The sequence below is a fragment of the Haliaeetus albicilla genome, chromosome 7 (genome assembly GCF_947461875.1).
Source record: "Haliaeetus albicilla chromosome 7, bHalAlb1.1, whole genome shotgun sequence".
Classification (NCBI taxonomy): domain Eukaryota; kingdom Metazoa; phylum Chordata; class Aves; order Accipitriformes; family Accipitridae; genus Haliaeetus; species Haliaeetus albicilla.
This window is the reverse complement of record NC_091489.1, coordinates 28,966,353-28,992,173: the sequence shown is the minus strand read 5'-3', so window position 1 is coordinate 28,992,173 and position 25,821 is coordinate 28,966,353. Positions and strand designations below refer to the sequence as shown.

The window sequence follows — 25,821 nt, the reverse complement described above, 5'->3', positions numbered from 1 at the left end:
CTTTCAGCACGTTCACACCAGATGTCACAAGAGACTACGGTTTTTGAAGGCAGCCTTTGGGACTTCTTACACAGTGTCTGCAGCTGGAAAATCCTCCTGCATATACCCCATGGCTTTAGAGTCCTTCCACTACCACCCCAGCCCTTGTTGTAGTGGGGCAGGTTACCAGCACAGTTACTGAGGCTCTAGACCCACCTGTTAACTTTCACTCTGCCCATTTGGCTGTAAGGGCAGCTCCCAGGACCATTGGTTTCATTGTCTATTCAAAGGCTTCTATTCAACAACTACAAAGCACTGCCTTGCACAGCACATGCAAATCACATAATTTCACAATATTACTAGTATTTTCTGAGAATAGCTTGAGACATACAGCACAGTTACTTGGAGCACGGTAGATGAACAACCACTGTACAGAAGCTACATACTGAGCATGAAGTGCAGATCTGGAGAGGGCTCCAGTGCCAACTTGCCTTGAGTCAATGGGGATAAGACAGTGCTACAGCAGCTGAGGTTTTGGCCTAAAGGAATATAAATATTTGGTATCATGTTGCTTGATTAACGCACTAGATAATTTAATGTGAGACACCTGAATGAAGTCTTAAAGAGATCATGCATGTTCCTAATGTAAAGCTTGCAAGAGCTCCCTTTAGTGTACTAGCTTTTCTTAAGGGACATTTAAGGTTTAAGAAGTGGCCCATTTTAGGCATCTTTTAGATGTGGTTCTGATGTACACCATAAATTCACTTTGCCTCTTCCTATACTTACTATATTTACATTTTTTGTGACAGAATTCAACAGGTTGACTGTATCTGATTTCCTCATTGTTCATTTGGTTGCACCCTTTCAGGATATTAAAAATCCTTTAATGGCTTTTTACCTATTACACTGACTGTCAAAAATAAAGCCAAGCAAAGTATTTGCTGTGAAATTCTTAATGCTGTCTGCTGGCTCCAGACAGTGGGAGCTCTCTGGCCTTCCACAAGTTTTCTGGAAGGAATGTTACATTAGTGGCCCTTTTACCCCAGACATATTTCACATTAAGAGATTTCTTTCCTTATCTCCTCCTTCCAGAGATAAGTGCCCACTAGCTCATGAAAGCCAAGTGTTGTGAGTGTGCATTGTAGGGCAGATATTTTAAGTTTTCTGCAAACCTTTTACACTCTTCATGACCTTCTTACAGCCTCCTACGGTCTCATCCGCTGGGGACTACATAATGTGGCCCAACTATGCATCTTGCAAAATGTCAAGTAATGTGAATAACACTGGAGGTGCAGAAGAGGACAGGGGATCTGCTGTGCGTTTCCTTTCCTTCTGGAGAATTGGGAAGCAAGAGAACTGCTCCCTGGGCTGCAAGTGCTTCAGAGCAATAAGGAGGCAGCATTAGCAAAGAACATGCAGTCCTTAAGGATTCACTGCCACTTTTCTGCTCTGAGTGATTCCCTGACAGGGCAAGAAAAGCTGTGAGGGGTCCTCTGATTTACAGCTATTCAACATTTGACCCTCCTTCTGCAGGAGCTGCCACAGCTGCAGTCCTAAAGACAATAGCCAGGGAGAGATCCACGGAGAAAGCTCCCTGGGAAAGTAGTTCACCCTCCTTTCTCCCCCTCCTCTCCACTGGGAGGTTTGTATTTTGCTTCTGTGTCACATCAGGTGCAGGTAGCTGCTGCCCAGCACAGACAAAACTCAAAGAGCAAGTGCAGACCGGAGTCTTACACCTTCCATGCTGCTCAGCATGGCAACAGTCCTGCTCAGACTTGGTAACAAAGCTGCTCTGCCAATTCAATGCACTCAGGGGGTTTAAAGCGGGGGGGGGGGGGGGGGGGCTGTGCTCTATTGTCTCCGTATTGCACTGCCTCTTTAAAATCAGAAATGCATGGACAGCTTCAAGGTGCCTCCCACTGAGAAAAGGCTTTAGATGCATGCACAGAGACAGCAGACCCATCCTCCCCGAGCAGCAGGGCAAACCTGCTTGGGAGAGAAATGATCATTCAGCGAAGTCCTCTGACTGCTTTCATTGATCCTTTCTCTGCTCCAGTGACAGCAGCACATTTGCAGGGGAAAAACCTGGAGGCTATTATTCACAGGGTGCCTGAGACCTCCAAGAAGATGAGAGGTACAGTTAGCTGATAATGTTATGTCAGTTTGTGGATGGTTGTGTTGTCTGTATTTATTTTAAAGCGCTCTCTTGGTATTTTGCAGGGAAACCTGTCTGAAACAGATACTGCACCTTGCTTTGACCAGCATACACATTTTGCATCCAAGTATTTATTTAGTACTTAACTCTTAAATGAATGTTCACATGTCCAGGCGGCTGTGGGGATGCCTTGTAAAGCAGTCAATTGTATGAACTGATATTTAGTTTCAGGCTTTGGCTTTCTGTTATTCTGTTGTTCTGCAACTCTGTTTGAAAAGCAATGTGGAGACAGAAGTTGTGCAAGGGAGTTTCTCTCAGAAATTTATTAAGTGTTGGTACATCAGGGGCTGAGGGTGGTTCTAGGGAAAGAAGGGAGCAACAGCTCCACTATGCAGATTGTCCTTTGTAGTCATGATGGACATTGTTCAATGGCATTTGACACCCTGAAGACCTACCCTCTCAAAGCAGAAAAAGCGGCAATGCCCCCCGATTCTCTTCTGGGATGGGGTGGGACTGTCCTGACAGCTGGGAGTGTGGTGTGAGCATTCCCAGATGTGGCACAGGAAGATGCAAGAAGACAGGCCTCTCAGCATTTTGATATAGAGTAGAGGCAAAATTAGGGAGTAGATTAGATTTTTTCCCTCAGTGTGGAAAATAAATCAATTTTTAACATTTGGTACAACTGGCCGTACAAAGAAGGAAGCCTGCTCCTCCCTGTCTTCAAAAATTCAAGGCACTTTGTCTTGCTTAAGGAAGATTTTCCCTTTCACCTCAAGAGCCTGTTTGTGGAAGCACTCTCCCTGTGAACAGCAGATTTGCCTTCACAGCAAAGCCCTACAAACTGGTTCGTGGGACAAAGTCTTGTGTATGCAAATTGGGAGAGTTCTACTGGTTTTCGAGAAGCAATAATGGATTATGCTGGCTGACAATTTGGTCCCCCCTACTCAATTAATGGCTGCCAAAAGGAAAGTGCTGGCTTCATTATTTTCTTGGGTCTTGGCAACTCTTACTTAATTAAGAAATGTATTTAGAATCCAGGACATCAGGCTCTTTCCTTTCTCACCTACCACATCTCTCTGACTGAGACACTTAGAATAAAGCAAAAACTTTGTCTAAAAGGCACATCAGATACTTTTCAGCAAACTGAGCTGTCGTCTCATTTTAGTTTTTTTACCTTGCACAGGGATGACAGCACTGTCAGCTCGAAGGCTGGCGGAGGTTTAAACTGGATTTTACAATCTTCCTATATTGTCATTTCACTGTGTGCTGAAAACAAAATTTCATTGTTGGTAAATAAAACTGCTGGGTGTAACAAGTGTATTATGCAACTCAATGGCTTTTATGATAACAGAAGCATCCTTTCACAGGGTACTTCCTCCCACTGTGCACAGCCAACAATAGAGCTGTGGGGCAACAAGGTGGCTATTGCTTTCCCTCAAGCACAGTATTTTTGCTGTAATTTCCTCTACGGACATTTTTTGCTCTTTTTATTCCCACAGAGGGAGATAAATGAGGCTGTTGCTCTATAATCTTATGGGGATGAAGACAAGGTGACTCACTGCTCAAAAGGAAACTTTGGATGAGGTCTCTCGCCTGCCACTGTCGTGCCCTGCCATACTGGGTAATTCTAACACAAAACTAAGGGCCAGCCAAGCCACACGTGTCAAAAGAAGACAGACATGGCCATGGAGCAAGCAGAGCATAACCCAAATGCTACTGTCAACCTCAACTTTGCTGCAATCTACAATCTCCACAATGGGGATTTAACCTCCTTGCGAAACTTCTCCTTCCCTTTCAATTTCAGTTACAGCGATTACGACCTGCCACTGGACAGTGAAGACGACATGACCAAAACCCGCACCTTCTTTGCAGCCAAGATTGTGATCGGGGTGGCTCTGGTTGGCATCATGCTGGTCTGTGGCATCGGCAACTTCATCTTCATTGCTGCTCTCGCCCGCTACAAGAAGCTACGAAACCTCACCAACCTGCTGATTGCCAACCTGGCCATCTCAGACTTCATTGTGGCTATCGTGTGCTGCCCCTTTGAGATGGACTACTACGTGGTGCGGCAACTGTCCTGGGAGCATGGCCATGTCCTCTGTGCCTCAGTCAACTACCTACGGACCGTCTCCCTCTATGTTTCTACCAATGCTCTCCTGGCTATAGCTGTTGACAGGTAAGTAGGGTGCTATGGCTGCACGAGATGGCCAGAGCTTCTGAGGTTGGCTGTTCAGATTTCTAGGTTTTTAACATCCTCAGCTGTTCTGCAGGATTTGCTGATGTCCAGGTAGGTACCACACAGACCTGGGTATCTTGTTTCATAAAAATTTAATCACATGGGGTCATGACATTACCCCAGAGAAAACTTAGTGGAAATTTCTTGATTGAACTTTTGAGGTGAAAAGAATGTTGATTGAGTAAAACATTTTTTTTTCTCATAAAAACATGCTTCATTCAAGTGTAGGAGACGATTTATGAAATAAGGGAAAGAGGAGGAAGAGAGAAGCAAATCAGAAACACCCAGAGACAAGGGTGTTCATCCATACTACATAATCCTGAACCAAACTATACATCTCTAAGGAACCTTCACTACTGGCCTACACAGCTTTTCTGAGTCTAACCTTTTCTATAAACAGTGAACTAAATAGTCTTTAGCAACAGAAACAGTTGACTGGTGATACAGAATTTGACAGGTGAGTTTCCAACAGGGTTATTGCCTTACAGGATATTGCTTTCTCCCTCTAAGGTGTTTTTCCCAGGTTTTGTTTTGGTGTGAAAGAGAGTAAAAGATAAGACTTCTGTTTAGCCTGCAAAATAGCATTCTTATTCTCTGTCGTGCCATACTGAGAAAACCCAACAATCATTAAATTAACTGTTTGATAGTACTGAGGTCTTAGCTGGATGCTCCAACCCAGACATGGATGCTCGGTGAGCGTGGCCAGCACTCTCCTCTCCGTGAAAACACTCTCCTCCCATACTCTTCTCTCTCTTTACATGCCTCTCTGAGAATGGCACAGTGGCAAGCCAGGAAAGACCCACAGGTCATTTATAGCACCCATATTTATGGCACTGTCCAGAAAATGACAAAATGCTACACCAACCCAGTTTAGCAGAGATTTTCCTACAGCCTTCATAATGGCGTAAGCAGAACACAATATTCACCTGCTATACTACCTGCTTTATGCTGCAGTCTTGAGATATTTCTATGCCCACTCTCACTCCAGGAATTTTAACAATATAATTTAGTTGTATTCTTTCTTATGACTCCTGTTCTCTTAGCCTCGTGCACCACGGACTCTGATGGACCCAGGTGCTGAGGATCAGCTTCATGCTGACATAAGGCTGACATGACTGACTCACAGAAAGCCAAAAGACCCACGGAGTAAACTCTTTACAGAAAGGCCATCACAACAAGTCATCTTTTGTGAACAAACACAATATACACCTCTCTACACCCTCTGCATATGTACACTGTATGATTCCCCTGTTTCTCTTTTTTTTTCTAATTTCTCTTGTGTGTCATTTTATGCTCCAGTCTAATGTTGCATAGTTTTTGGTACGTGATCCAAAAGACAGCTCAGAAGCAGTTAACCCTGCTGATGGTTTTATAGATACAGCTTGTGTGCAGCTGATTCAGCTGTTATTGATGTCAACAGAAGTCTGTGGAAGGACTCTGGGGAAGTTCAGAGATGTTTTGCCTGGTGTGGGGGAAAGGACAATCAGTTCCTATGAAACAAATCCTTAACAAGTGTCTAACAAAAATAACCTTTGAACAGCAGCTGAGGGCTCGGGATTAAGCTTCTAAACACGATCATGTATGCATTACCATTTTCTATTACTTATCTTTTTCAACTTCTAAAAAATTTTCTTGGAAAGCTCTGCTAGTGCATCCCAGGTTGATGAAGTAACATGGGTCATTGAGCCCTTAGGCCTGCTAAGAAATCAGAAGATTTCTAGCATATCTCCCCATGCATCTTTTAAAAACAATTCTGGAAATGATTAATCACTGAAGTTTGTTGGAAGAACACACTGTTTTGGTTTCACTGCCTTTTTTTGTGAGCTTTTGAACTAGTAAACAGAGAGACACCTCGTTCGTTTAACAATCAACCATTCCATGGTTGTTATGTCATGTGGGTCATTGACTTCTGTCTCAAAAAAGAATAGGCTCCCAACAGTCTTCCCATGTTTAGATCATTTAAAAGGGCTCACCTGTGTAGAGAGGGTAAGCCTGTCCCACAGGATTTCCCTCAGGTAGGATTCTCTTTCATCTTCCTTGATGTCTATTCACATGAAACATAGGAATTTCACATATTTAAGGCCACATCTATGCTAGAAAATAATGTAACGTGAAAGGAGAGGATCCGAAGAGCAAGAGTTCATGCTAAGGGTCCAATGTCCATGACATAAATATTTTGGGGGGGTTTAGCTTTATCTGGGTGCACTGGACTGAATGCCCACGGGCACTTGGTGTGTTTTATGTACGCTTTTGGAGCACATCTTCCTGGGCAGTTTCATCTGAACTCAGTTCACGTGCTCCAGGACCACTCCACAGTAACAGCCCAAGCGTGGTAAGCAATGAGAATCAGGAAATCCACCACAAAAGCTCTCTCCTGACTCTGTTGGAGAGATTTACCCCATGCAGACAAATGTTCTGCTGAGCGGATATGAATACTTATAAATGCATACACAAACATTATCCTACAACCTTGTTTCCACAGAACCTGATCTAAAAATATTAATTTATCAGCTCCACAATGAGGCTGACTAATTCTGCTGTCCCTTGACATTTAACCTGCACTATTAAGAGTGATGAACAATTCATCTGCTTCCAAGATCTGGCTGATGAAAAGCACTACTGACTTTCCATTTTATTTTAGAATGAATATATCCTGTGGATGCTATCAATGTATAGAATATATACAGATAGAAAAGCTTCTGAATGAATGAGAAATGCCACTTTTTGAAACAATCCTTTTGGTTAAATACAATTGTACTGGGAGCTCTAGAGTGTCTGTGATAAAAATCTCCTTTTAGCAGAAATATCCTAATCTTTCTGGGACAGTGTACTCTAATGTAAGCTCTTCTTACATCTATAGCTTCTTGAAAAATCAACACCTCCAAACTCCAACCAAACAAAAAAACCCAGTGTGAATGCCATTTGGTCCTAGCCCCTTTTTAACTGAATCGAGGGCAACTGATGAATCTTGCGAGCAATGTACTTCCATTTCTCCACACTTCTTTGTGGAACACTACGGTACACCTTGCAGCTTTACAGTCATAAGGAGTGCAAATACATAACTCAAGTTTTACGGTTTGGTATGTTACTTAACACAGCATATTTAAGATTAATTAGCAATAGTCACCTGCAGCAGATGAAACAAAAATGTACATGGGCAGAAAATGGATACACAGTCTTTTGTTGGTGTCTTGAAAACATGCTCACCTGTAACCATTCATCAGCATCAGCTTCAGCTCTTTATACCCCATGGAATAACCAAGAAAATAATAAAAACACCATTATGTATATTTGACCTCCTGGTAAAAAAAGCATATTTAAATATTTCTCTGCCTAGGGAAAACATTTTCATGTTTCTACATGTTTGTCTTTTTAGCTGCACCTAACTAGGTGTATATTACTGCATGTTTCAAAGTCTCACTTTAACATGTGCTGTCCACCAAAGCATTTCCAAATGCTGTATCATGGCATAACCTAGATACGACATCACCTGTGTATTGTGCTAGGTCCTGCAAACAATATTCCCTCTCTTTCTCCTCTTCCAGTCTTTTGGTAACTGCCAGACATGTGGTCTGCCTTAAAGGGTTTGTGATACAAAATGGTAACTGTTTCAGTTTGATCTTGTTAACAGGCAGGAGTTTAAGACTGAGGTCTTAAAACCATCCATCGTCAGACACCCTAACATATGCTCAGATTTTCAGATTGCAAAGTACCCACTGTCCTAAAAAACCCTTCAGCCATTCACCTCAGAGTTTCTGCTTAGATTTAGGAACTCGGCTCTGGGCTGCTACTTTGGAAAATTTTCTTAACTCTCCTCATAGACAAATTTGTCAGGGTCTCTCTTTAAAAATGACAGCAATTTCCTTCTGCCTAATTCTGTCCACTTGTATTTTGAAGTATGTTCTGACTAATAGTGTTTTCAGACTTAATTTTGAATGTATTTGTCTGTTCCAGGTATCTGGCCATTGTTCACCCACTGAAACCACGCATGAATTATCAAACAGCAACCTTCTTAATCGCCTTGGTCTGGACTGTCTCCATACTTGTAGCTATCCCATCTGCATACTTTGCTACTGAAACGGTGTTATTTATAGTGAAAAACCAAGAGAAAATTTTCTGTGGTCAAATTTGGCCGGTTGACCAGCAGATGTACTACAAATCATACTTCCTTTTCATCTTTGGCATTGAATTTGTTGCACCTGTGATGACAATGACCTTGTGTTATGCCAGGATCTCTCGGGAGCTTTGGTTTAAAACTGTACCAGGATTTCAGACGGAACAGATCAGAAAGAGACTTCGATGCAGAAGAAAAACTGTTATGGTACTGATGTGCATCCTGATTGCCTATGTTCTCTGCTGGGCACCTTTCTACGGCTTCACAATTGTCCGTGACTTTTTCCCCACCATCTTTGTGAAAGAGAAGCATTATCTTACTGCTTTTTACATAGTTGAATGCATTGCTATGAGTAACAGCATGATAAACACCATGTGTTTTGTAACTGTAAAAAATAACACCATGAAATACTTCAAGAAGATCATGTTGCTCAGATGGAGATCAACATATAATGGAAGCAAATCTAGCACAGATTTAGACCTGAGAACAAGTGCAATGCCGGTCACAGAGGAAGTAGACTGCATAAAACTGAAATAAATTTTCTGCAGTTCTAATCTCCCATATTTTGAAGAGGGGGTAAAAAGGAAACAATGCCTCCTCAGAAGCTTCTCCCTTGTCTGTGGGAATATCCACCATTGGTGAGAGGCCTTAAAAAGCAGCCTCCCATGCACTTCCACCAGAACTCTTTTCACTGGACTGCTGTATAATCCCATGACTCAGACTGATGCTGTGCTTCAGTTCACCCATCTGTAAACTTCAGATGTAGACACTCATTTTAGAGTTAAGATGAACAAAAAAGTCTATGAATGCATTGAAACATATTATAATGATGGAAGAGTTGATTGCTGATCCTAGCAATGATGCTTCTTTGTTTCTTCTTCAGAGAAATCTCTTAACCCCTTCGAGCTTATCATTTGTACCTTTAAGCTCTTTAGTGTCCTTTTCCTTCTGCTCACAAGAGGAAGGATGGCAAAAAGCCCATTATGCTTCATGTCAGTCTTCATGCTCTCAGTTTACTCCTCATGATGAAGCTCCTTGAAGTCTACAGACCACCAGCTTTCTATTGTCCAATGTGCAGCATACTCTTAGGAAAGGCACATTCTCTAAAAAGCTAAATACTGCTTCATGGCCTAGTGAAAACCTCAAGTCTCTTCCTGTGACACCTTGTTTAAGAATGTTGTTTAAGAATCAATATTCCACTCTGTAGTTTATGTAGAGTGTTACTCTTTCATTATGTATTTGGAAATGGCACAGCTACATATTGAAGGGACCTGTTCCCTTCCCCCAACTCTAGGCCTCTACTCCAGCAGCGTCAGCTATAACAGGTTGCCCAGGACTGTGTCCAGTTGGGTTTTGACTGACTCCAGGGATGGAGACACCACAGCCTCCCTGGACCACCCGTACCAGTGTTAACAGCCCTTGCAGTTAAAAAGTGTTTTCTTATGTTCAGACGCAATTTCATGCGTTTCAACTTGTTTTTCAGTGGGACCCATATAAAAGTATAGGATGTTAGTGGGAAAAAATCCACCCTGCTGAACCGGGCCTAGACATCTTACCAAGTCTGCATACACCTTCAAAATAGTACAAGTAGGGCCAAAATAGCATAAAGATCTTGAGATGATCTGTCTTCCTGCAAGCAATGGAGACAGACTCTAGGCTTCAGCAAGCTAGTCACTGGTTGAGTTGAGTAGCTCATTGTCTGGTCAAACGTGAGGCAACAACTCAAGATGAATTCTGCATTGCCTCCCCCCGGTGCTGTTTTTACTATTCTGATTTTGTGCAACTCCAGGACAGGTGTTTCTTAACTGATAATCGTGATAAAGCAGGTGACAGTAGCAGTAATACCTACTGATTGAAACTATACATAAGATATCATGGATTTTTGTGTATTGAAATCAAGTCTTTTCTATCGTGATGACAAATGCTTCCTGTTTTAAAGTATGTGGCTTTTGTAAATAATTTGTCTATTCATGAATTTAAAGTGAGCAGCAAATCCTGCTAATAAAACAGTAAACACGGAGTCAAGATCAGTGTTGTGAATTATTTTTTTTATATTTTTCCCTCAGCCATAATTTTCCTACCCAAGTGACTAATGTAAATTATCCCTTTTCTGCTAAATAAGAACTACCAGGCTGACCAATTAAATTTAATGGCAAAAGGATATTCAAATCCATGGAAGTGCTCAAATCCTCTCATTGTTCGCTGCTTTTAAAAAATATACATTGGAGAGGATCTCATAATTTGCTCTGTTAGGCAAAACAATTACTGAAATCATTCTTCAAAATGACATTTTTGAATAGGGATAAGTAGTAAAGCCATTTGTTTCCCAGCCTGCCAAAGAAATTCAAAGGACCAGAGAGTTACAATATTTCATCATCAAGAGGCTTAATCTTGTAATTTCTCCCGAAATCTCATGGTTTCTTCTGAAACTATACACCCATATTTATCTTCTGAAACCTGTACTAGTTATTGGGGATTAGCTAGCACTACTACCTGTTATTAGTGTCACACTACTCCTTCCACCTATTTTTCCTAGACTTTTCTTGGTGCAACAAAGCCAAACAACTGACAATTTTCCACACCTGGAAATCCATCTCAGGCTGAGTTATTAAAAAAAAAAAAAGCACCCCCACCAAGCAATATAGTACCAAGCAAAAATTGGGGGAAAGAATTGCTTTAAAATTCTGGAAATCACTTTGAGAGCTCCAGGAGAGCTCTTCTGGCCCAGCCTGCCCCGTGTTCTCAGCCATCACTGCATCCCTGTCTCTGTGAAGGGTAGTAAAGCAGCAGCTGCCAGAGCCCCTATTGCGGATTTAGGTTTTGGGGTCCGCAACATTCTGTATTTTGACATTTTGAGGTCTTCCCAGCAGCAGTGTTTCAGCCTGAAGGACTGGATAGGGCAGGAGAAAAAACTGTGCTTTGCCCTCAATTGCATTTGTTGTGACCAGCATCCCCAGAAAGAGGGGGATTTCCACTGAGGAAGGGCAGCAGTCCCGTTCCCTAATCAGAGCAGCCAAACAGTCACATCACCCTTAGCCTGTGCCTGCACCAATTCCAAACAGCCCAAAACTGGTCACGGGCTTCACTTTCAGGGACCAATGCCTGCTCCTAAACTGATCTCTAGCGACCAGGAGCCCAGGGCAGCAAGCCCAAGGGACTTGCATGGGGACAGAAACCCCATGGAGCTTTTTTGTCCCCACAGAACACATTTCAGCTAGGGAGTGACAAGGTATGGCACCCTCCATCAGCCAGGGCCTGCGTGCCACCCATGACTGCACTTAAATGGAGAATTTAAAAGACTCTTACAGTCACTTTAAAACTCCCTTTAAGTGCAGAAGTGTGCAGTGGGGACAGGCCCTGACCCGAGTGGCTTCCTCAGGGAGCAGGCAGGCCACGGTCCAGCCAGAGCAGCCAAGAGAGGGGACCAAACCCCACACTCCCTATAGCTTAAGTGAGTTGTGCAGGGAAAAAAGAACAGGAAGGCTTTTTTGTACCCACACAACTCAGGCTAGGGAGCATGGGTGCTAACAGGTGCTCCCTTGGCTTCCTGTCAGGTGGGGGCTACCCTGCTGCCTCCTGCCTGGCCCCTCCCTGCAGAAGCACTTTCTCACCTACATTGAATGGCAACATTTAGTGAGGAAATTGAACACGGACTGCACCTACCTAGAGCTCTGCTTGCAAGAGCCATGCTTAAACAGAGAAAGAAAAGCGCAAGCTGGGACAAAGGCAGCATCTGTCGCAGAGAAGCAGCCACGTCCAGCACACACACTTACCCACTGGAATGCAGTAAAAACTGCAGCAACACCTCTGTGGTCGCCAGCTGCCCACTATTAGCTCCACTGCCACAGCAGCAATACGGACTTCACCATGCAAGAGCTGTGGGATGTGTCAAGGATGAGGAGCAGGTGGGGGCGAGGTATCCTCCTGAGAGCTGTTAGCAGGGTTTAGATAACCATGCAGCAAATAAACCAGATGCCACCATGTCTCAGTTGTGGCTTGCTCCAATCTTTATTGCCAAAAGCAAAAATGCAGTGCTATCAGGCCAGATTTCTGCTCAGCTGTCCTGTGGCACAGCTCCCAAAACCATAGGCTGGCTTCCTTCTGCAGCAGCTCCTCCAGGGATAACTGCAGGTAAAATCCAGTCTCTGCTCCTTCACACTGGCTCTCTGAAAAACAACAGGTGTAACTGGAAACCAAAATGGTGACCTCAAACAGCTACGAGAGAAATAAGAGAAGAAAAAGCAGTTAATCTCAGCAACAGGCACTGAGAAAAAAAAGTATGTATTTCAATAAAGCAATAGCAGGAAAAGAAACTCCAAACATCGTCCCTCTACCAAAGGAGGATGACCTGCAAGACTCCAGGCCAGGGTTGGTCAAAATAGCCAGGACATGAAATTTCCTTGAGGACTGACTGACTGACTCACTCAGGAGCTCAGGCTTAACTGCTCCTTCTTCTCTGAGCCTGGCAGCCTTTCCTGTGGCAATAGCACCCTCCAGCTGCTGCCTCTGCAGCACAGCATCACATGCCTTCTGCACAGCCCTGAAAACTGCACCAGCCACCTTGGTGACAGAGGCATGCAGATATTCCGAGGATTCCCATACCTCCCACAAGTAGCAACAGGTGCTTCAGCTTTCATCACTCAGGCACCTAGGCACTTCACCAACACTTCTGCCATCTGCATTCTCCATCACTCCCTGTGTCGGCAGGGCTGTGACCCTTGCTGGATGCTTGGGCTACCCCATTCCAAACACTCGGTATCATCTGCGCTGAAAACAACTGGGCGGTGGAGAGCTCCAAAAAAGACATGCACTGAAGTGCTCCAGACAGCAAGGCACTGAACAGCTACAACAGGGCTGCGCGTTGAAGCACACCAATAAAAGCCAGCTACTGAAGTGTTCCAGAACAGCCAGCTGGTGAAGCACTGCTCCAGGACAACGCCGTTAAGCTCTCCAGTATACACCACACATTGCAGAAACCAAGAAAAAAATCCATGGGGTGAAACACCCCAAAAAGAGCCATATGGTGGAAGCCTCTGAGAAAGCCAAGCAGGTAAGTGCTCCCAGAAAACCTGGATGCTGAAGGACACCTCCAGAGCCGCGTGGTAAAGCACTCAAAAAAACCCCCAGGTGACGAAGAAACCAAAAGAGTCAGACAGTGAACAACCCCCTAAAGAAGGGTGGTGAAGGATACCTCCAGGAGAGTGCGATGAAGGACTCCAAGAAGAGCCAAGTGGCACAGAGAAAGACTCTTCTGGGGTGGCGTGGAGAAGGAATCCCAGGAACAGCTGGGCAGTGTGATGAAGGACTCCTCTGGGGGGGGGGGGGGAGGGGGGGGAAGGAGAAGGACCCCCCAGGGCAGCATTGTGAAGGACACAAAAAAGAGCCTGGCAGTGCACTGAAAGACACCTCTGGTGTTGTGCAGTGAAGGACTCACAGAAGAACCTGGCGGCATGGTGAAGGACTCTTCTGTCACAGCAGGGTGAAGGAGTCCAAGAAGAGCCGGGTGGCACAGTGAAGGACTCCTCAGAGGCGGTGCAACAAAGGGCTCCAAGAAGAGCCGGGCGGCATGATAAAGAGCTCTGGGGCAGTGCAGTGAAGGGCTCCGAGAGGAGGCAGGCAACATAATGAAGGGCTCCTCCGAGGCAGCACAGTGAAGAGCTCCTCCAGGGCAGGAATGATGATGGACTCCTCTGGTGTGGCACAGTACCATACGTAACTTGCAAGGTAATACACAGAATACAGAATACAATAAAATACACAATAGGATACACAATACAAAACGCAATATGCATTATTTTGTGCACTGCAATACAAAATGCAGTACACAATAAAACAGAAAATACAATAGAATACAGTATATAAAATAATACCACGTGATACCATACATACAAGACAATACTGTACATTAGAATACAACACACATACAGTACCATACAGCACAACACATATAATACATACAATGCCAACTACAATACATTACAAACTACAAAGAACAAGAAGTACCACAAATGCAACACAACAGAATACGTACAACACAATAAATGCCATACCACACAATAAAAGACAACTTATACCATACATACAATACTCAAAATACAATACAAAATATAGTATATAAAATAAAATACATACAATAAAACATACAGTACATAAGCTACATACAACACAATACTTTGAAATAATACAATATGGAAAATACAATAAATGCATACAATGCCATGCAATACATAAAGTACCATATGATGTCATAAATACTGTACTGTACATAGCATACCATACAATACCTACCATGCAACCCAGTACAATGCATAATGTACAATACACACAATACAATAAATGCTGTGCCATACATACAATGTGCAATACAATACATAAAATATAATACATGAAAAACAATACAAAACGCAATACAACACAAAATACTATACGTAAAATACAGATAATTGTATCATATGTATGGCATTGTTTATGACACTTATGACACTTATGACAACACTTACCTTACCATACAATACAGTACATAAACCATAGAATAAATGCCATACCATACAATAAGAGACAACACATACAAGACATACAAGATAACGAAAGACAAAACAATTAAAAAATACACAGTACAACACAAAATACAATACATACCACGCAATACCTATCACGCACGATGAAGGGTTCCTCTGGTGTAGCATGCTAAATAGCTACAAAAACTGCCCCGCAACGCAATGAAGATATCCGCTGTGACAGCACAGTGTTGAAGGGCTCCTCCGGAGTGGCGTGACGGTGAAGAGCTCCTCAGGGGTGGTGCAATGAGAGTCTGCAAGAACAGCCACACAGCATGATGAACTCCTCCGTGGCAGGGCGATGAAGGGCTCCTCTAGGGTGGGGATGATAATGGGCTTCTGCAGGGCGGTGCAGTGAATGGCTCCTCCGGGGCGGCATGAACAAGTGCTCCAGGCGAGGCATGATGCAGGGCACCTCCACTGCGGCATAATGAAGGGCTCCTCTGGGAAAGCACGATGCAGGGCTCCTCCAGAGCGGTGATGATGATGATGGGCTCTTTGGGGGCGCCATGATGCTGAAGGACTCCTCCACAGCAGCACAGTGAATCACAGAATCATACCGTACAATACAGACCATAAAATACAATGCAAACATACAACACAAAACACAATACGTACAATACAACAGGTACAATACAGCACAAAAGACAATACATATGATACAAAATGCTATACATGCAACACAAAATACAATACATGCAATAAATACAATAAAATACATAAAAAACAATACAAAACACAATACTATAAATACTATTCCATGCACTACAACACAATACATACAATACAAAACACAACAGAAAATATAATGCATACTACACGGCGTAATAAAGGCAGTAAAATACAGTACACAACACAAGAAAAAACACAATACAACACAATAAATACCATATACTACATACATTAAAACAGTACTATACATGCGATACACTACAGTACATATGATTCATATCACAGAAGACGATACACACAATACATACAACACCATACGTTACATACCTTACTGTATAATACGATACATAGTAAACCACAGAATAAATACCATACCATACAATAAAAGACAAGGGATACAATACATACAAGACAATGAAAGACAAAACACAATTTAAAAAACATACAGTACAATACAAAATACAACACATAACACGCAATACCTACCACACACCACACAGGGTGAAGGGCTCCTCCAAGTAGCGACAGATGACGATAGGCTCATCCGGAGTCGCATGATGAAGGTCTCCTCCAGTCTAGCACGCTAAACGGCTACAAACACAGTCCCATGACGCAATAAAGAGACACATCATGACTGCACGATGCAGCAGGGCTCCTCCGTGGCGGCACGGCACGGCGCAGCAGGGCTCCTCCGTGGCGGCATGGCACGGCGCAGCAGGGTTGATGATGGGCTCCCACATGCACAGTGATGAAGGGTACTCCGACACAGGGCGATGAACGGCTCCTCCAGGGCAGGGATGATGATGGACTCCTTCGGTGTAGCGTGGTGAAGGGCTCCTCTGAGGCAAGGATGATGATGGGCTCCTCCAGGGTGGGGCAGTGATACACTGCACCACGGTCTTGTGGTGATGCACTCCCAATAAAATCTTGACGATGAAGCACTGCTAAAGAGATATATGGTGAGGCTCCCCAAGAAGTCCAGGTGTTGAACCACCCCATAAAGCCAGGCAGTGGAGGAACCCAAAAGAGCCACTCAGTGAAGGACTCTAGAATAGCTGGGCATTGAAGTGCTCCTCCAGGGCCATGTGATGATGCACCCCTCACATGCTTCAAAACTGTTATGGGTAGTCCTAGAAAACAACAGTTAAAGAATTATTTTTAGTCTCATTCAGAAATTCCCAACCAACAACTGTACAACATTCCCATCAATCATCTAGAGAGAATAATTCCTAGCAAGTTGTGTGAAAGCTCTTGAATGCATCCAAATTCATCATCTCCTAGGGGTTCCCAGGAAATTCCTCATTTCTCACTGGTTTTGCTGTGCTGAAGAACCATACTGCACATTCCCAGAACGGAAACGCTGCCTGTATTTAGGCGGACTATACCCGATGGGAACACTGATGCCAGACCTCTTCCCAGACCCCTGCTATTGCACAGGGATAAGTCAAGTCTGGGGGCAATCTCTCTTAATGCTTCCTAGAGAGCTTTCATCCTTCACAGGTGGCACCTGTGTAGGGGCACAAGTCACTTCTCTGCCTTTGAAGAAATCTGCAACTTTCTGGCCGACATACAAGGTGGCTCCCAAAACGTTCCCCTCAGCCCCTCCAAATGACCACCTGGAGAGCTCCTATTTCACCTGGGAACCACTTCTCTGCTCCTGCGGTCACTATCACCTCACCCTCCCTGTTCGCCCACTACACAAGAGATACACAAGCAGCACAAATTCCACATCTGTGTCAACTCAGAAGACTCAGCTCATCTCCCCAGGCTGAAGCTGGAAGACATTCAGACAGCAGTGACTCTGCATATGGACAAAAGGTTATGGACTATTTCCTGTTTTCCATCTCTAGGTTGGATAGAACTTGACGGTATATTTACTGCATACGCTTGGAAAAGTTCTGCTGAGGTTTTTGTATCTGTGAACGGGGCATTAACAAGACACTATGTATATTACACCTTGCTTAGCTGAAGCTTTTTTCATTTTGTTTACATTACATACTACAGAACAAGTCCTGCATTGCCCGAGTGAGGCAATTTTTGTCTGGATATGAAATACACACAGCTAGGACACCATCTAGATAAATTTATACACACAGAATCTACACATAAAACATGCAGCAAGTATATACAGAATATGTACAGATAGACATATACAGATATATGTAAACATGTATTTCGAGACTATATATACACACACCACCACCACCCCCGACACGGTCTATACAGACACTATACGCTCTATATCCAGGAAGAGAAGCCTCAGCTGATCTCACCTCACTGAGGCTTTTTTTCCTCCCTGTATTCCTCCCTGTATCTACTACACATAAAAAAGTATACAGGCACAGGAAGCACAACCATGTTTTTCTATCTGTACGTGCACTCTAATCACAGAACACATACACAGAACATACAGAATATACATACAATTTGTAAACTGCATACATACTACATAAAACAGAGAGACAGGTGAGGGGAAGCTATGCTTTTCTGCCTTTATGTTAAATATATACTATCTCTACAAAGAACATAGACATTTTCAAGGCCAAGGGAGGAAGGACATTTCTTTCTCTGCGTATAATGCATGCTGTCTTTACTTGGAACACATGCACATGAATGCACATACTTGACATGCAGACATACACAGAGAGAGGGGCAAGGCCTTGTTTTTCTCTCTGTATAGAGCACACATACTGTCTGCATATAGACTATAGTCATTCTATATGTAGAGTAGATACAAACAGATGAGGCGGGTCGTCTCTGCTTACAGAAGATAGCCTCCTTCTATAGAGGACAGAGGTCCATAGAGCAGTGCTTTTCTGTCCGTACACAGAAGTCATCCAATCTACAAAATACAGACTGGGCTGAAAATAGGATTTTGTTTGCCTCTATAGAATGCACGCTGCACATAGCACATAAACAGATAGAAAACGAGGGCTTTTCAGTTTATAAAGAATGCAGCCTGTCCACACCCAGAATACACATAGGCAAGGTGATGAGAGGCTTCTGTCTGCATAGAGAATATATGGGCTAAATGTACACGTATTTAGAAAAGCCATGCCTCGCCTACGTCTATGTTTACTATGTACCACCTCTGTACGCACAACATGCCAACAAGGGGAGGCTTTTCTGCCACTGTACAAACTACATACTTCTTCCTCAAGACTACACATGGACAGGCAAAGTCACACTTGACTTCTCAGTATGTAGCATATAACAGGATATACTCCGCCTATCAGAAAAGAAACGGTGAGGCTTTTCTCTCCGGATATAGACTATATTCCACCTGTAGACAGACCGTGTGCAAGCAAAACATGTCTTTTCCATCTAGTCATAGACTAAATACCACCAAGGCAGGACTTTTTTGGTCTGCTTATACAGTGTACACTGGCCGTATAGAGAACAGAAGACAACAGAAGTGTGAGGTGGGGCAATACCTTTCTGTCACCATACAGACTATAAAATGGCTGTACGGAGAATACATGTAGAGAGCACCACACACCGCATTACTGTCAGGATGCAGAACATATTCTGGTTACAGAGCAGAGATGGGCCAGGTGAGGCTAGGCTTTTCCACCCACCTGCATGTGAAATCTAGGGAGACTGCATGGTGAAGGAGGGGGGTCTCTCTGCACATCAGCCACGTTCTGCCTACAGAAGCACACAAACAGGTGAGGTGAGGCTTTTCTCTTTGCAGAGCAAAGACTTGGTGCACACAGGTAGTACAGGGCTTTTCTGCCCGTATGTGGAATATAGGCTGTCTATAGACCAGAGAGATGACTGTACTTAGAAAATATACTGCTCATCTGTACAACATACCCAGAGAGGCAGGGGAAGGTGAGGTGCTCCTACTGGTACACAGGCAACACACTCTGTGCAGAGCACAGGCAGAAGGGTGAAGCAAGGCAAGACTTCTCTCTTGGTTTGTAGAATACATCCTGATGGGCTGGGGGAAGCAGGGCAGACCTTCTCCACTGCTTGCACGCAAGTGCAGGGAACTTCCACCCCAGCCACCCCCTGCCTTCCTTTCCTCCCATCCCCCACCTATCTCCCAGCCATCTAGATGGACACAAATGACATCAAGCACCATGCAGGGGGAAGAGCCCAGGACCCTGGCAGTATTCTCCTCAGGAAGGCACAAATAGGAGCAAACACATCCTGCTGCTTGACACCATCAGGCTAGTAGACACCATCAGGCTAGTAGCACAGTCAGGGCTTCAGCTCCTATGACCACAGGACCCTTCCTTGAAGAACAAAGACTGCTGGCCCAGGGACAGGGTATCCTTGACCAAACAGGCAAGAGAGTCTCTGCTAGCGGTGCAGACAGGACTATACTTCAAGCAGAGCACCACATACAGCAAAAGGAAAGCACGTTTCCCTAGGACAGCTCTCTCAGGACAACCCAGGTGCGCAAGGGTCCACAACAACTGCAAACCTTGCTACTGGCCACCCCAATGGGAACCAATGTTCTCGATTGTTTCTTCCCTAATGCAAGATGCCACCACAAACACCAGATATGACACTGTACTTGCCAAGCAGAAAGTGGAATCCCTCCACCCAGCCAAGTGAATTCACCTTGGGAAGGCAGAGAGGAAGGAACCAAGGAGACCACCCTTCAGGAACGGAACGAACTTTAGAGACACTAGACTGATCTAAGAATATAGGTGAATTTTTATGAAATGCATCAACTGGCAGGTATTTTCGTTTTGGTCATTTCCCACTTTTTAGCAAAAAGTAATGCTTTTCAAAGCAAAGGGTATTCTAGAATAATCTGAGGTGTTGCTTAATTTCTCCATTTTGTGTGGCTGAGTGCAAACAGACCTGTCAGACAGACAGACAGAAGGTATCAGGTACCGCTACTTCCAGGATATGCATCTAGGAAAAGCTAGAAGGGAGAACAAACTACACTTGGCTTTCAGTCAGGTAAACGAATCAAACACCCAGCTTTGAAGGGCAAGGCAGAAGCAGTGGGATCAGCATGTGAACACGAGCTACTGCTACGCTACCTTGTGGAAATCTGGACTCAGTGTCAGCTAAGCGAGGCATTCATTTCTACCAAGTTTTGCTTCCGTTCACCTTTTCACCTTCACGGTACTCTTTCTTTGCAACTCGAGTTTCTCACCTGGAGCTGGAAAGTCACGTAAGAACTGGTCCCAGCTGTAAATAGCAGAGAAGCCTACCTGGTCACCAGTCAGCTCTAGTCTCCTCATCTGCATTCCAAGCTTGTCAGAAGATGCTGCAACAGACAAGCCACATTACTACAGCCCATTCCAGAACAAAAATAAAGCAGGGAGATTAATTTCTGGGCTGCCAAACACCAGAATCCAGCATATTCTGCAAACAGGTACTTAAGAGGTGTGAAATATGTTCATCTGATTTGTGTCAATATAAACAATGCTAGGGCCGCATAATAAAATGTGACCCTCACTGTCTATGTAATCTTTAACCATTTTGTCGATCCTTGTATAACCGCAGGCCGGGAGGAGACAAATGATATGTACATAGTTTTTTTTTTTTTGCCAACCCAAAACCGGTTTTGTTGTTAACTATCCTGGAGGAGAACTGAGGCATTTGGATGTGTGTTTGGCCTCAGGGATTACAGTGCTTGGGATCTTGATGGGCCATTTGTTGTATGTATTTGTTGAGGGGGAGGTGTCTGTTGTGAACTTGTTTGGGTTCTGATAATCGCAGCTGGTGCTGTGCAAGGTGTCCGCTGTTACACAGGATGTCTGCTGTCTAGCGTGAACAGTAGGGAACCTGGTCAGAGATAAGTTTCTAAGCACCCCACAACGAGGAGATGGAGAAGAACACGCCTAGTATGAATATGTAACAAACGTTAAACTATAAAAGAAGCTGTCTTGTTTTTCATGGCGCACATCTTGGTAGAGCAGAAGCTCCTGGCGTACCCAGCGCTGTTTGCTTGCTTTTATTCATTTAATAAATTGTTAACTTTGTTTGGAATCCTGTTTGGGACTAAATTCATTTATAACAGAGGGAAAGCAACAAGCAAGCCAGTGCACTTCAGACCACACCCTACAAGACTTTCACACATACGAAGGCGGGCGGGCCTCTCTGAAAGCAGGTCACCTCCTCCCTCTGCAAGCAGCAGGGATGGAAAAGCGACAGGCACCCACACCAGAAGCTAAGACACATTTGTGACACTGCTCTGAAAAGATGACTCCACACCACCTTTTCACTCAAGCACCACAAAGCTGGCCAATACCAGAATTAAGCCTGGTCAGGCAGCTCCTGCTCGGCTCGGGGGTGATTCACACCCCCTTCTCCTCATGTCCAGCACAGCAAGACCGGAGCTCACTGAGCACAAAGCCCTTGGCTGGTTTCTGGCCCCCAAAACCCCAGGTGTAGCTCAGTGCATGGGCCACACTTCATTTATTCCATGCAAATAATTCTGTCTAAAGAACAGGGTTTCGAGTATGTTTACATTTACGAACCTTCCTACAGGCCCCTTGTTTCAATACTAAAACAACTCTGCTACTTTCCAAATGCCAAGGGGGCAAGTGCTGTAGTGACTTCTGTTGAGGCAGAAACAGGCAGCACCGGAGGTCCCCAGCCTCCGACTTCAGTGCTCAGCCTCTGAACTGCTGGGACCTCAGGCTTCAACCCCCCAGTGTTGCGCCCACGTTCCACAGCCCTGGAGCACACTTGGTGCCTGCTACAGCACCGGCTCCTCACAGCAGGGCCGGGCGCTGGCTCCGGGCCTCTAGGCAAGCTGCCCACTGCCTGCTCCCCGGAGGAAAGCGGGATTCTTTCTCCCCTCGCCGGTACCTCAGGACGAGGCGTCCGCTCCCCCGGCCGCCCTCCCCCCCAGGGCAGCGCCGCTCCGGCCCGCCGGCAGCTCCACGCGCAGCGCCCCGCGCCGGCGGCCGTTGCCTTCAACGCCCCGCTCCCCTCGCGCCGGCCGCTGCCGCCCGAAGCTTCCCGAAGCCGCGCGCGCACCCGCCGACGGGGAGAGGAGAGGGGAGGGGAAGGGAGGGAGCCCCGGCCAGAGGCAGGAGCAGCCGGGAAGCAGGGAGAGGGGAGAGAAGGCGGCGCCCAAGGCAGAGCCCGCCCCAGGGACCGGCCCCGCGGGCAAAGCCGGGCAGGGCAGGGCAGGGCAGGGCAAGCAAGCCCAGCGCAGCCCCGACGGCCCCTCGCCCCGGCCCTGGCCCACCTGAAGCCAAGCCTGGGGCAAGGCCCAGCCCCGTGCTACAGACCTGCTCCGGCCCCTCCTGGGGCAGGCTTGCTGAGGCGGCTCTGCCCTGAGACGGCCCGGCTCCAGCCATGCCCTGGGCACAGTCCCCAGGCTGGCTCTCCTGGGACAGGCCAGGCCTGGCATGGCCTGGCCTCGCCTCGCCTCGCCTCAACGCTGCGAGGGCAGCTTCCCCCGAGGGGGCTCCGCCTCAGAAGCCCCAGCTCTCTCTCTCCTCCAGCAGAGCGCCGCCCCATTGGCTGGCGGTCACGATGCCTCTGGGCGTGGCCAATGGCGAGCGCCCTGGCACCTGTTGCTTGGCGACAGGGCCGGCAGCCCGAGCTGGGCCCTGGGCCTCCTGCCCGTCCGGGGCCAGGCTGCGCCGGCCGGCACTGCCCGTCCCGACACAGCCCCGACATGGGGGGAGTGGCATGGCGCAGGGCTCAGGGCTGCAGGGAGGGCTGCGGCCATGCGCAGCTTGGGGCAGGAGTGGTGGGGCCCAGTCAATGGCAGCTTTGGTTGCCCCTCGGCTCTTTCCCCTGAGAGGAGCCTGTTCACTACAACAAGACAGGCACACGAGGCAGTCAAAAACCATGGTGTGGGTGTTGTAGAGGGAACCACGTCCACAAAGTCCTCCTCACTGTTGACTGGCAGCTGCACAGGACAGCGACGCCTTCACCCCACTGCAGTGAGAGAGGGGATTCAGCCAAGCCCTCTAACAGTCTTCCATGTCAGTATCAACAACATCCATGTTGACTCCCTGCAGCAAAAACATCAAGGAATAACTTGGAATAAACTTGGTAAAACTCCATGCTTGAGAGTCCAGAAATGTCTTCTTCCCTTGCTGTCCAGACACAACTTTGGTTCAGCACAGGCACAACACCTGCTGTGGGAACCACTAGGACAGTGTCTCCTTGATGCATTATTTAATAGACATAGTATTAACCAGTTAAAGTGTTAAGAGGAAAAAAACATATTCAGAAGCCATCTGTTATCTTTGTTGAGCTCTCTGAGATCTGCTGATTGTTCTCTGATTTTAACTCCAGAAAGCCTCCATACCCGCTCACCCGGTGTTCCCATAAACAGGCTTGTGGATGTTAGTCTCAGTCAAATTACAGATGGCTGATGGAAAACTGCTCCCAGCATCATGCCTGGGCTGGGGTCTCCAGTTCATTTTCATCTGAAACCATGCCCGTTTCTGAGGATCCCCCTTCAAGAAAGATAGATGCCAATTAGAAAGCATGCAGAGACTACAACTAGGAAGGATCAGGGTTTCAGGAAACATGGTCTCATAAGATTAATCATAGCATGAATGGACGACTTGCTTAAGGCCAGGAAGAGAAGGCAGAACAGAGCTGTGTTCGGGCCTTTAAATATGTAAAGGGATGCTGCAAATAAGGGAATTAACTTCTCCCCATGCTCCATGTTGAGGGAAAGCAGGAACATGCTTCAGATGAAGCAAAGGAAATGGATTTGAGGTGTTATGGAAAGAGAATTCAGAGGCAGCTTGAGGGAGGTCTGTAGTATCATGAGCTAGAAGGACAAATTAGAGTTTGCACCTCATAATGCAAGAACAGAGAGCTTACACATCTTAGCCATCTTATGAAAACAGATGGGTACCCTCTAAGGTGACAGGTGAAGAAAAGCACTTCTTATTCACTTCCTTTGAAGTACAGTGTTTCAAAATACTTTTTGGGGGTGGGGCGGGGGGGGGGTAAAGATTTCACCAGTCTGTTTCTTTCAGAGCTAATAAGCAGATATTACAGGGTAATTTGATGCAAAGCCTACATGGTGAAATGTTATACTCTGCCTTTCGGAGGCAATTGGCATAGAGGGTCAGAATGTGCCTTTTATTATTTCACCAGTATATTTACAGAACAAACTATAGCCAGGGTGAGTGTAATCATAGGACTATCTCTAGACTCAGCCCACTAAGTTGTGGTGCATTCCTAACTCACTGAAAAAATATTGGGTAACTTAACATTTGAGGGTCTGCTGAGTGTCTGGGTAGTCTCATCTGTACCTCCAACAGAGTAGTTTTGATCAATATTCCAATATCCTGGAGTTACCAGTTATCCCTCCAGAAGAATAAAAAATATATCCTGCTGTTAAGGAAAGAATACAAGAACAGGAAAACACGCTTCAACAGAGATAACTTCAATCTACTAGTACAGAGCAGCTCAATTACGGCTTTGACTTTCCCAATGTGCTGCTTTGGTTGTACGTAATTTTTTTCAGTCCTGATGAATCAGCAATAAAACTTGATGTCTCATGCAAAACCAAGAATTACTTCTAAACTTGCTTTTGCAACTACATATCTGATAGGGAGCCTCCAGTGACAAAAAGCTATTTCTACTTTCAAAGTAGAGGCTAGTAGCTCCTGAAAGCAGCTTAAACAGCCATTCACAAAATAATGCTATGATACAGAATGCTTCAGCCTGAGGAAGGTTACGGTCACAGAAGTTATCAGACACTGTAAAAAACCACCAACTAGATTCTTTCTCTATGAAATAGCTTTAGCAAACAGTAAGCCACTGGCCAACACAAGCTGATGTTTTCCAAATTCAGAACGGTTGCCCTGGTGAATGTTTGTATTTTTGATATCTACAATTTTTGAGAGAAGCTTCTGATGCACAACTGGCAAAAGATGATCCTGCATCCAAAAGCAGCCCAATGCCAGTTTGCAGCAATGGCCATTTTAAGCGGAGAACATTTTGCCACCCAACTGAAAAGATTGACTGTATTTGGATGTCTATTTTCAACCATTATTGGGCACATGTTCACAGGGCAGCCAGAGCCGCACAAGAATGCTTCCCCTGCTCAATTTCAGGATTGTGTCCAAAAAAGTGCCAAATTCACATGGCTTCGGTCATCTGTCCTGAAACATACTAAAACTTTTTAACTTGCCTTCTTGAACGCTCA

General features: G+C 45.3%; 2 protein-coding genes across 6 annotated transcripts; one reads left to right on the top strand and one right to left on the bottom strand.

The window, feature by feature from the left end:
• Window positions 1-1,916: 1,916 nt before the first annotated feature.
• Window positions 1,917-11,404, top strand: PROKR1 (prokineticin receptor 1). Its single transcript, XM_009930428.2, has 3 exons — window positions 1,917-2,113; window positions 3,634-4,310; window positions 8,325-11,404. Exons 2-3 carry the CDS (start codon window positions 3,814-3,816, stop codon window positions 9,019-9,021), a joined length of 1,194 nt encoding a protein of 397 aa, XP_009928730.2. The 5' UTR covers window positions 1,917-2,113; window positions 3,634-3,813; the 3' UTR covers window positions 9,022-11,404.
• Window positions 11,405-12,467: 1,063 nt separating this feature from the next.
• On the bottom strand, window positions 12,468-23,023 carry LOC138686118 (uncharacterized). Of its 5 annotated transcripts, none has more exons than XR_011325461.1 (4): window positions 22,882-22,995; window positions 20,833-20,946; window positions 13,919-16,843; window positions 12,468-12,650 (listed from the first exon to the last, which is right to left on the bottom strand). XR_011325461.1 is itself a non-coding variant. In XM_069787525.1 (3 exons), exons 1-3 carry the CDS (start codon window positions 22,991-22,993, stop codon window positions 16,305-16,307), a joined length of 765 nt encoding a protein of 254 aa, XP_069643626.1. In that variant the 5' UTR covers window positions 22,994-22,995; the 3' UTR covers window positions 12,468-16,304. The 5 variants fall into 5 exon arrangements, 1 of the variants encoding a protein (XP_069643626.1); XR_011325460.1 differs by having other exon boundaries at window positions 12,468-14,200; window positions 16,200-16,843; XR_011325462.1 differs by having other exon boundaries at window positions 16,200-16,843.
• Window positions 23,024-25,821: the final 2,798 nt, after the last annotated feature.

What these genes read in the sequence shown, in the direction of transcription:
- PROKR1 (XM_009930428.2), top strand. Translation starts at nt 3,814, where the DNA reads ATGGCCATGGAGCAAGCAGAGCATAACCCAAATGCTACTGTCAACCTC. An exon ending in CTGGCTATAGCTGTTGACAG is followed by an intron (nt 4,311 to 8,324) that starts GTAAGTAGGGTG and finishes TGTCTGTTCCAG; the next exon opens with GTATCTGGCCATTGTTCACC.
- LOC138686118 (XM_069787525.1), bottom strand. Translation starts at nt 22,993, where the DNA reads ATGGCTGGAGCCGGGCCGTCTCAGGGCAGAGCCGCCTCAGCAAGCCTG. An exon ending in TGCCCCAGGCTTGGCTTCAG is followed by an intron (nt 20,947 to 22,881) that starts GTGGGCCAGGGC and finishes TGTCTGTTGCAG; the next exon opens with CATCTTCTGACAAGCTTGGA. An exon ending in ACGTGACTTTCCAGCTCCAG is followed by an intron (nt 16,844 to 20,832) that starts GTGAGAAACTCG and finishes GTTGTTTTCTAG; the next exon opens with GACTACCCATAACAGTTTTG.